The sequence below is a fragment of the Physcomitrium patens genome, chromosome 12 (genome assembly GCF_059467195.1).
Source record: "Physcomitrium patens ecotype Gransden chromosome 12, ASM5946719v1, whole genome shotgun sequence".
NCBI lineage: Eukaryota > Viridiplantae > Streptophyta > Bryopsida > Funariales > Funariaceae > Physcomitrium > Physcomitrium patens.
In genome coordinates, this window is record NC_143421.1 from 6,598,854 (window position 1) to 6,610,236 (window position 11,383).

The 11,383-nt window shown below is 39.0% G+C and overlaps 1 protein-coding gene across 1 annotated transcript; it reads left to right on the top strand.

Annotated features, from left to right (window-relative positions):
- Positions 1 to 3,270: 3,270 nt before the first annotated feature.
- Positions 3,271 to 11,383, top strand: LOC149988022 (uncharacterized). Its single transcript, XM_090254493.1, has 21 exons — positions 3,271 to 3,577; positions 4,114 to 4,223; positions 4,617 to 4,725; positions 5,062 to 5,132; positions 5,292 to 5,436; positions 5,592 to 5,680; positions 5,990 to 6,100; positions 6,209 to 6,346; positions 6,648 to 6,772; positions 6,980 to 7,040; positions 7,444 to 7,542; positions 7,672 to 7,840; positions 7,990 to 8,073; positions 8,212 to 8,372; positions 8,810 to 8,976; positions 9,250 to 9,421; positions 9,554 to 9,643; positions 9,990 to 10,162; positions 10,582 to 10,708; positions 10,829 to 10,898; positions 11,029 to 11,383. Exons 1-21 carry the CDS (start codon positions 3,271 to 3,273, stop codon positions 11,163 to 11,165), a joined length of 2,715 nt encoding a protein of 904 aa, XP_090110619.1. The 3' UTR covers positions 11,166 to 11,383.

The window sequence follows — 11,383 nt, forward strand, 5'->3', positions numbered from 1 at the left end:
TGGGCGATGCTCAGGAAGAATATCTGCATTCTTTTTCTCAAAAACGTCTTGATAATCCTGATATTGACTTGGAATGCCACTTGAAGTCTTTACGTTTTCAGAAATAGGTGCAGCATAAATAGCAAAAGTTGATCCTTCTTTTGCTGCGTGTATAAATGCTTTTGCACCTATAGGTGCGAGTTTTACTATACTAGACTCATGGTTTTTTACTTGGTTAATAGAACTGTTACTAATGCTCTGAGAAAAATCAAGTTTACGAGAAATCCAATCTATTCGAGGATTATACTTTCCTAATCATGATAAGCCTAAAATTACTGGATTAGAGGGAGATCTAATTATATTAAAAATTACGCAACTACTATGACCATTTATTACTACATCTACAGGAAGTATTTCGTGAGTTACATCTCCAGAAGACAACGGACGACCATCTATGACTTCTACGTGTACAGGTTTAGTTTTTTGTATTAATGATATTCTATGACATCTAGCAAATTCTTCATCTAAAAAACAAGCTGAGGCTCCTGAATCTATCAAGGTAGAGGCTTTGTAATTATTAGGTCCTAAACGCACATCTATTATAAAACAAGGAGATGGTTCTGAGGAGAGGATAGGACCTTTATTAGAAGTTGTACAAGATTCCAGCCGCACGGTCCCTATTGTAGCTGGACGTACTCGTTTTCCGACATACTGTCTTCTTTGACAGCCGTACTCCTCATTTTGTAGTTACGTCGCTTCTTTGGACAATGTTGAGCAGTGTGCTTAGGTTCTCCACAATATAAGCACAATCCTTCTTGTCGACGACGAGACTTTTCTTGCTCAGTGAGAGGTTTGAAACGTACCGCATCAATTTGCATATCCTCTACTTCTGAAGGTATGTGTTGAGGAGACATCGGTGTTGCCATTGAATTGTAGTAACGTTGAGGCCCACTTGTGCGACTCTCGGATCGAAATTCAAAAAGTCGATTGTCGCACTTCACAGCAAAGTCAATTGCTTGACTCAATGTTTGAGGATCAGGTAAATTAAGCATCAATTTCTTTACCTCATATTGTAATCCGTAGAGAAATTGACTCACAAGTGCGGCATCATCCCACTTGATATCAGTTGCAAGTTGTCGAAATTGCGAAGCATATAATGTTACTGATCGATTGCCTTGTCGCAAAATACGGACCTTGTTGGTTGCAACACGAATTGCATCATGTTCTCCAAACATGGATCGAAACTCCGCCAAAAAAGCCTCCAGATTATCCAATATTGGATCTCGTCGTTCAAGAAAAGATGAAAACCATGACAATGCTGAACCTGAAAGAAGTGTACCAATGAATCTAACTTGTGACTCTGGAGTTGGATAGCTCTGGGGTTGAAGTTCAATCACTAATTGGACCTGATTGATGAATCCTCGAAACTTGGATCTGGTACCATCAAACTTCTCGGGCAAGGCCACTCTCGGTTCTCTAACACTCGAAGGGTGTTCCATTCTGGGAGAAGGGACATGGTTTGGTGCAGATGTTGAAGCAGCCCCAATCATCTCTATATCTTCACTTCCTACCATTCTTGTTGCTCCTTGTGGTAGTAAATTGAGTTGATGCATCGCAAGCATTAACTCCCTCAATTGTTCTTGCATCTGTGCCATTGCACTCTTCATTTCAACAAGCTCTGCCATAGTAGCACTTAGAAAAGAGAAGATGTCTAATAACGCTCAAAACAAATAGAAGAGAGGAATTGATAACAAAGAAAATACTAAGAACAATATCAGTTTAAAAGAGGGTAATCCGCAACTTCTAATGCGCTTATGTCTTATCAAGAAAAAGGGGTAATCCACTCTTAATCAAGAAAAGACAAAGCTCTCATATTGTAAGTGTACTCTTGTCAATCTGTCAAGGACAAGAACTCGATGAAAGCTAAAGAGTAAGTGAGACTTTTCTCAAAAAGAAATAGGACAAAATAGAAATATGTATATTAAGAAAGAAACTGGAATGGCTATTGCCAAAATACAAGAAAACTAGAGACCCTTGAAACTAGACTAGAAGCAAGAAAGGAGTTGACAAGAGTGAAGAGGGCTTCACTCTTGCCTCTATATATACTATCTAACTAGAAGCCACGTGGCGATGTTCTATAAGACCTCCAATATATGTTGACTTTCTAGGCCACATGCCTTTGCTTGCAAGGCAAGTTTTCTATGGATGGACCACGTAGTTAGCTTGTTCTTTAAGCTTCCAACATGCGTGGCTCATGGCTAACTTGTTGACCAAGTTTCTAACCTAAAAGTCAACTATAGACTCCTATAAAGTCAAAGCAGCGTCTATGAAGCTTCTAAGAAGCTTCTCTAGAAGATATTACACAATTAACCTACTTTTACATACTTTTATCTATTCATATAGGTAATTATATGTATGTCCGTGACATATCTTGTCTCAAATCTCTTTTCATAGTTATACTTCTATATTTAACTCCAAAATTCTATCAAAAATATTATTTTAGAAATTATTTTTTGGGGCCTACTTTTTATATGTCAACATTTATTAGACTTTTTTTTTAATATTTCTCATATTTTTTAATATTATATGTTTAATATTCATATTTAATTCTACTATTAATATTTTTAATCTTTAGTTTTTTATTTTTTTAACTATATGTTGGTTTGTATATTTGGATTAATATATTATGTTTTGTTATATATATATAAATATTTATAAAAATATATATATATATATATATATTAACAATTAATAAATAAATAGACTTGTTAATCATTTGTATTATAACTACATACTAAAATATACAAGACTTATAATCTATTAAATATTTTAAATTTTGTAGTTGTAATTTGACTCAAAATTTTATTATTCTTCACAAACCTTTTGAGAAAACCAATAAATATAATAGTTTCACCACATGAGTTGTTTTATTAAATTCAACTTTAATAATAACAAGCATATTTAATAAACTCTTCACAAGAACATTCTACATTAATTGCTGTAAGAGAAATAAGACCATGATATAAGAATATGTCCACTAAAAAACTCTCTAACCTTCATTTAAACCAACAAAAAACTTACATGTAGAAAACCGTAATCTTCTCTCTTTGAGAACAAAAACTTTGAGAAAAAAAAAAAATTCTTCGATTAATTAGAATTTAAAAATAATAATAAAAACTCAACCAAAATCATATACAAACATACATACACACATACAAATTTGCATTACATACTGTGAAGGTATTACCTCTACGCCAGGTGAGCTTGTTCCACGTCATCGTCGCCTTCTTCATGGCAACTTCCCCGTTTCAAATCAGTTTCCTGCTCTTGCCCACCCGTTTTGCCTCGTCGCTCGCATCCGCCATCGCTATTGTTGCTGATGGACCCTTGCTCTTGACGCAGGTTGCTCTTGATGGTTCCCGTTTTGACAATCCACACAGTGTTGGAGATTCTGGCTGCCGCGCTCTTGCCAAGTCTGGTGATCGTTTTCAATTACGGAGAGAATTTTATTTCTCGTCGCTCTTTCATCGACTACAGAGTGTGAGGTTGCGAGCTTTGACGATGAGGCTCGCTCTGCACTTGCCGCCTCATTCTCCTCGTATCTTTTTTGTCTCGTTCCAAAACCTTCTGTGATTTTGATTTACTTATGGTCTTACTGCGGATGTTTGTGACTTCAATTGCGAATTCGTCATGATATGCTGGAAGTCGGTCTTCTACTGATTCAGCCCCGGTAGATGTTCTTCCTTTGAAACTTCTTGCGGATTCAGATGGTGCTTTTTAGTTAAGTGCGCGGTGAAGAATGCAAAAGAATTTTTAATTCGCAGTGGTTTTAGTTTAGTTTTTTTTTTTTAAAGTATAGCGCGTGTTTTGAGGTCTTGTGATGTGTTAGTGCACAATGCACTTTCCAATTTGCCAGCAATTTTTCAAAGCATCTCAGGGATGGTAATTGGATCGCTACTGTTAATTTCGTGATTTTATTTTGAGGGAATCTTGCAATCCTTTCAGTACATCAACAGGCTGACAAGCTTTGAAACTACAGACACATATTAGTATTGCCCTCTGCTGTGTTATATTTTCGCGTTCGATGGCGTAGTATATTACTGTCGGAGTTAAACCTTGATTTTAAACGATTAGATGAAGATCTTGTGTCTGCGGTGGGATGGAATCTCTGCAACGAGCTCTACACATGCAGTGACGATCATACAATATGGCGATGGAATCGTGGTGGCGAACCTCTCAGCAAGGTATAAGGTGTACAACTGCTTGATTGATACGGCAGGCCTGAGATTTGAGAATGCTAGTCATTGTAAATCCAATCCTAGTAAGCGTTGGATAGATACTGTTAAATTTTAGGTGCATTCCTCTTGTCTATTTGCGTGTTGAGTTGGCCTAAACCCTGTATGAATACCACACAATAATTATTTGAAGATGTTCGGGGCAATTGAGATGTTGCCAAAGATGACCTCGCAGCTGTACGCTTTTTTTTTTGTGACATTGTTATTATGTTCCAAAGCAAGATTTTCAGTGGATCATGTTAACAACTGACACGTCTGCAGTTAGATCTTGTTTCCCCTCGGTCCCCATAAATTTTGATTTTCAAAATCTATTAACTGAAAGCATGCAATCTTATGGTTCAGGTGTGCACATTAGAAGCCTGTTTGACTGATATTCATTGGTTTCCATCCATGTCTCAACGACAACGGAGTGGAGCAGGCACAGATGTTTTTGTTGCAGCTTGCACTGACGGTAAATATCCGATATTAAAATTGCTACCATAGCTGCAATAAGCTCAAACAATTCGGAAAAAATAAACCTGTGTCACGCATGGATACTTATGATATGAATGATGAAGCTCGCTGTTTCATGTAGATTACATCTAACATTACTCTTCAGTAATTAGTTGCATTAAAAGCATGGGAGACGGATGCATCATGCACATTGCTCCTGCCTGGACGATTGGCTATTCAGTTAAACCGCCACTTGCTTGACCATGATCAATTTGAAAGAATAAAATTATAGGTAGAGTTAAATTTACGTACTCTTATGAAATGCTCTTTTAGGAGCGTTCTATATCATGAGCAGAGGAGGGCGGGAAGAAAAGCGTGTTGAGGCTCACGAGGGTGCGGTCATCTCTATCCGATGGAATTTTGAAGGTTTTAATCTTTTTCTAGGTTTTACCTCTTTTTAATTAAAATCTGCGTCTCTGAGATAGAGTCCACGATGCTGCTTTGTGTCATTAGTTTCAAATCCTCCGAAAATGAAATGTGTGGTCCGTTGAGATTGTACGATGAATGCTTACATATTTTGTGCAGCTTTCAATCCCTATGTTTGTAGTTTCTTATGACATAGCTTCGGCTATGGTGCTCATAGGAACTGCTCTTGCAACCGGGGGTGAGGATGGACTTGTGAAGATATGGTCAAGGAGTGGAATGCACCGATCAACTCTGGCCCAGAACGGTATGTAAAATCAAAATTGATAATAATTTGAAAGTAGACTAAGAGGAGAATTTAAGGTTATCATATCTGAGATCTTCCTGGTCTTTGGCAGTTATCGCTGGAACGCAGTTTTAACTTGTGTTTAATAATGTTGCATGGATTCAACATGACTGCAGGGCATGCAGTATATGCAGTTGCTTGGGGACCAGAGTCGGACCAAGTGGTTTTCTCAAGTGGCTCCAACTTGTTCATTAAACCCATACAGGTGCTACCGTCATCTCTTCCCAGAATTCGCTTATCTCACTTGTGTGGGGTCATTGTCATGGCATATGGCTGGGCTTTAACGGCCTGCTTGCAACAAAGCCCAGCTATGTTGCATATGGCTCTGGTATCTCGTCTGGTTCACAAAACCATAGGGTTTATAACGAGACTGCTAATTTAACTGTGTTCATCTTTAAGCGACAACGTAGACCACGATCCATGTACGAATATTGAACGAAATGTTGACAAGAAAGATGGAAGTTGATGCATGACATATTATGCCAATCAAAGAGTAAAATGATGGGATATGCAGTCTTCTTCCAAGCTTCTGCACTGGGAGGGACACGAAGGGCTTGTTTTGAAAGTGGACTGGAATCCCATCAACAATTCCATCATCTCTGCTGGAGAGGATTGCCGCTACAAGGTGCTTAGTGAAAAGATTTTGTTAAATTGACATAGCTATGTTCTTTAATTTCTCATCAATCAGGTCTTGGGATTATGTACATTCTGTCAAAATAACCATTGGTGGCAGGTATGGGACTGCTGTGGTAGGCTGCTGTATCAAAGCTCCAAAGCTGATTACAGCATTACATCTTTGGCGTGGTGCCCTTCAGGCGACGTCTTTGCTGTTGGGTCCTTCAACTCCGTCACATTATGTGATCTAGCAGGGGTACAGAGTTACTAAACCACCACGTCAATATTCCTTTCTTTCTGTGCAGAAACTCTGTGGGATTTATAAACAAGAATTATTATCTCTATATTTGAGGTAGCCTGTTTCTCTGGCGCCTTGATGCGATGGTATGGTGAACATACAGTTTCCGACTGTTAAGTGTCATTGTTTAAGTCTATCTCCGCCTGAAAGAGTTACATTTTAACAATAAAACTGTATCTCTAAATTCTTAGGTGATTCATTCCTCAGATTATTGGTTTTCTCTGCTAATTCCACTTGGGTTTCTGGTCGTTATCTACAGTGGCCGCACGGAAAAGAGAAGCTTAACACAGGCAGTCTTCTCAGTGTGGCATGGAGTCTCGATGGGACTCAACTCGCTGGTGCTGGTGGAAATGGCACCGTAGTTTTTGGGCAGCTTGTTGACAAGTACGATCACATTATATCAGTTCTATGTTCTGCTATTCGCCCGAAGCAGTCTGATTTGGTCTATATATGAAACGACACAAAAGTAACTTGCAAATCTCGCCGTATTGATACTTTGATTGCAGATATGGCATAAGTAGTGATCTAGTTGACTACATTCCAAAGATAATCTCAAAAATTTATGGAAAGTTTCATGGCTCCTGGATGTAGGACAATCGAATGGACCGGAATAATTGCGACTTTGGAAAATCAGAATCGCATACGCATTCAGGTCTGTGAAATAATGTTTCAGCTGGGAATTTTTTTTTTAGAACGTGTTAGTAACCTTCCTGACGGTTCATAGTTAGACATACATAGATGGAGGTTATATTACAAGTACTGGGAATAATGAATCATGAAGTTGAATTTGTTAGTTGATGAGATATTGCTGATATTATATTCATGTCGTAGTAATTATGCCAGAGTAGCAGTTATATTACTTGTCGCTTTTGTAGAAAAAGCTACCTAGAGGTTGGACTGAGATGCTTATTGGGCCTCTTGCAAAAATTGCTCTAAAAACGAAGGAGCATCCAGTATTTAGAAACATCGCTCTTGTGCAATAGGTGGTATTCAGCTCACTTGTTTATTCAGTCACGTGTAAAGAACAAGATGAGATTATGAACTGATTTGTGCAGAATATATTAAAAGACACAATTAAGGAGTTAGATTTTCGGGATCGTGTAATTAAGATGAGCCTTAGTTTCCAGCAGCTCGTAGTGGCCACTGCCTCACAGGTATACTTAAATTTTACGTATGTGAAGATTCGGTGAAATTTGTGTGGATTGTTTGGTGTTAATTAAACTTTCAACAATGTTCCGCCTTCAACATCTGTCTTCAACCTGTAAATTTTGTAACGTACGCAGTGCTGTATATATTCAGTCACAAACTGGAACACACCACACATCCTTGATGTCAAGGACAGTGTCATCCTGGTGAAGCAGTGTCGGCGCTACTTCCTGTTGATTGATTGCTTCATGGGATTGCAGCTGTTCACATACGAGGGCCGGCACCTCTCTAATCCCAAGTTTCAAGGTGCCGATCACCCAATCCAATTCGTGATATTTGTTGCAGTGAAGCATATTCTGCGCAAATCATGTACTCAACAAAGAAAACCATACATGTTTGTGATTTCACGGAGGAACTGCTTTCTTTGAGGCCTAATTTGTTCATGCACACGGCAGGTTTACGAACGGAATCGTTTAATCAACGAAATGTTAGCCTTTCTAACAACGTTTTCGCAGTTATCGAGCACAATGATAAAAAAGGTACACTGCTTGAGATCCTTATTTGCTTTTTTGACCATATACGTAGGTTAATGTTTAAAATGAGATCTGAAGGTCGGTGTTACGGAATTTGTTTTTTTAGTTACGTCATGTAGATTGTTTTAACCCCTGGTGGTGCAGTTGTACGATTCCTAGACGTGAACACAGGTAAGCTGGTGGGAGAGGTGATGCGCCATTCTCTGGATGTGGTTGAAATTGCGTTAAATCAGTTGGGCATCCTTGCAGATCAAAAGCTTGTGTTGATTGATTCCAACCGTGACCTCTTCATCTCTTCCATCAACGTAAGAGTTAATCAAAAACAATTCATTTCCTTTAACTTTTATGCGCACCTTTCCGTGAAAAGATGTTGAAAGATTTCTCTTTCTACACGAACGATGTACTATTTCGGACTTTACCAGCAGGTGGCAATGGTTTGGCCTCCTCCTTTCTATTATAGTATTAGATTACCCCACAAGTTGAAGAGGTGTTTCCTTCATGACTATTTGGTTTAATCAAACGCTTTCGCTTTACGTTTACCTATTTCCAGTGACTCTCAAAGACTTCTAATTATTTGGAAACAAGGTATTATATGTTTAGATGAAACTTCTGTAGGTCAAGAGAACCTATTCTGTTTCCAGAAGATCACGGATGTGGCAGAAATTGAGAAGTTACCATGACGTTGGTTCTCGTGTGTGGAGGTTTGACTTACACATTTAGAACACGGTGTGTTAGTGTGCAGAGACTTGCGTTATTTAAATTAGCCTCCATGGTAGAAAGCATCATGTGGAACGAGGTTGCTGACATATTGGTAGCTGTAGCTGACCGAAGATTGGTGGTGTGGTACTATCCGCACGCTCCAACTGTAGACAAGGATCTTCTTCAGTATGTAAAGCTCACAAAAGATTGGTAAGTATCGTTATGCTTAGTGCATCATTGTGCCTGCTTTCGTACATATCCTGCAGTCTTATCTTTTTTGTCAAGTGAATGTGTAAAGATTATACTCCTAATTGCTGAAATTTAAAAAGGCAGCATAATGATTGAAGCGTTTTATTTTCAAGGAAGATTGATAAGCGTTGACTAAAATTACTACCATTGAAGTAGAAACCAGTATCGGAACCTTTCTTAAAGACCTAGTTCATTTCAGAAATTCGGTGCGGTTGCAATGCTCGTTTCTTGCAGCAATATTGGGAAGAACGCGAGGTTTCTAAGTTTCTATGGGCCTCAATGTACGGTTCAACGCGCAGATGGTGCATCCATATCTACAAATGTTTCTCCGCACCCTTTTCTTCTCTTTGAACATGTTAATGCCAAGCAGTGGGACCAAGCGCTACGATTGTGCCGCCATGTTAAGGCAAGCAAGAGTAGTTTTTACTAAAGTAGTCGCTTTCATTTAACTTGCAGACCTTGGATTAATGTATGCAAGATCAGTACACGCCTTGTTGAGTATGTTTACTCATTTATCATGTCCTGAATCTGGTCGCAGGACAATCTTCTGTGGGCATGTCTAGCTGGCGCATCTATGGCAGCCAAAGAGTTGAGTGTGGCGGAGATGGCATATGCTGCACTTGATGAGGTGCATAAGTGGTAGCCTAAAAGCATGTGGTTTTCTTTCAGCTTCGTAACAAGAATATTGCAAGTTTAACCAGACGCTTCACAATTCTGCATGGACAATGGACAAGCTACATTCGTTGTTTGTTCCTTTTACCAGCAATGATGTCTCGTGTTATCTTCAGACCACCATCACCAGGGCTAATGCTCCAGAAGTCTATTTTTGGATCTGTGAGATGCAAACATGCCCATGAGATGGAGAATTTTTAGCAACGGATGACCTTAGGTGGCCACACTGACCAGTTACCAAATTCTTTTTACATTTAATAACAACTACTGATTCTCGCAAGGATTCCGGACATCGGGTGCAGGTTGATAAAGTTCATTACATAATTTACATGAAAGATCTTCCCTGTGAAGAAGCTCGACAAGCCGAGCTGATGCTGTTTCGGAGGCGTTCGGAGGAGGCCGAATCGATACTCCTCCAAGCGGGCCTCACTTATCGGGCCATTAGTCTCAATATTCGACTTTTCAACTGGGATAGGTACATCTCAAATTGGAAACATGAACTGGAAAATATTTCAGTTGTTGTCCTGTAAATCAGAAGGTCTCGCTACAGTATGAAGGCTAGTGCTGGGGAACATCATCTACATGACATTTTATCCATGTTCATCCATATTCTTCAGTATGCTAGTTCATGAATGTAGGACTACCTTCATCTAGGTGGAACATGCCGTTTTCTTCACTTCTTGCCAGAAATCTTGAGAAGCAGTGTCCTGTGTCTAAGCGACACAAGTGAATTACAATGGTTGGTGGGTCCAATTGGGAGTATACCGAGAATGTATCTGTGTTTGTCACCTGAAGTTCTCAGCATGTATTTTTCTTCACACTCTCAAGAATCTTTTTTACGAAAGACATCGAGTGAGCGCCGAATAATAGATACCTGATGGCTACTTTTTGCAGAGCTTTAGAACTAGCATTATCATACAAGAAGACACACTTGGATACTGTGCTATGGTACAGGCAAAAGTACCTGCAGAAAACCAAACATGAGGAGACAAAAGAGCAGTTCATTCATTTTGCTCAACAGGTGGCCACTTCCTTTTGCTATTGAAATCCAACCTGTATAGTAGGTTCGCATCAACTCTACAATAGGTTGAGGGATTAATATCTGACGAAGAGAAAGACGATCATCTTGCACATGATGCAGGTAGTCATCAACGTAGACCATATCAAAGAGAAAATTAAAGAGGAGAAAGAGAGAGAACGTCGACGGTCAGGTACTACAATTTTTGGCTGCTTTGTTATATATCTATGTCTGCGTAGTATCCACTCACTAATGCTTCCGACTCTGAAGCTGGAGTCTTTCTTAAACTTTCATGCATTAAATCTTTCTTATGCTATTTCCAGGCGCAAACCCTTTGCAAACAAAGCCAATGTGGAATATATCTCATCGTGACATGCCCGCATTTACTAAAGCTGGTCTTATAAGTGGTACCAAGTCGGAATCCTCAAATCTGCTCTCTAATACAGTTCAAATTGCGTAGCAGTTGTAATCTAAGGAAATTGCAATCTCCAGCGTCTAGATGATGTTCAACAACTGTTGGATCGGAAAATAAGGTGACAATTTTTCAACATGTATCGGGTAGCATGAAAGAAAATTAATCACTAGTTCCTTGACGCTCTTTCAGTGATTTTCAAAACAGCCTTAAACTTTGCAAAGTTTTCGTAAGTTTACTTTCAAAGCAAATGTGTTTCTTCAAAA

Coding starts and splice junctions, on each gene's coding strand:
- LOC149988022 (XM_090254493.1), top strand. CDS start 3,271: ATGGCAACTTCCCCGTTTCAAATCAGTTTCCTGCTCTTGCCCACCCGT. Junction 4,224..4,616: donor GTGGCGAACCTCTCAGCAAG/GTATAAGGTGTA, acceptor CTTATGGTTCAG/GTGTGCACATTAGAAGCCTG. Junction 5,437..5,591: donor ATCAACTCTGGCCCAGAACG/GTATGTAAAATC, acceptor ACATGACTGCAG/GGCATGCAGTATATGCAGTT.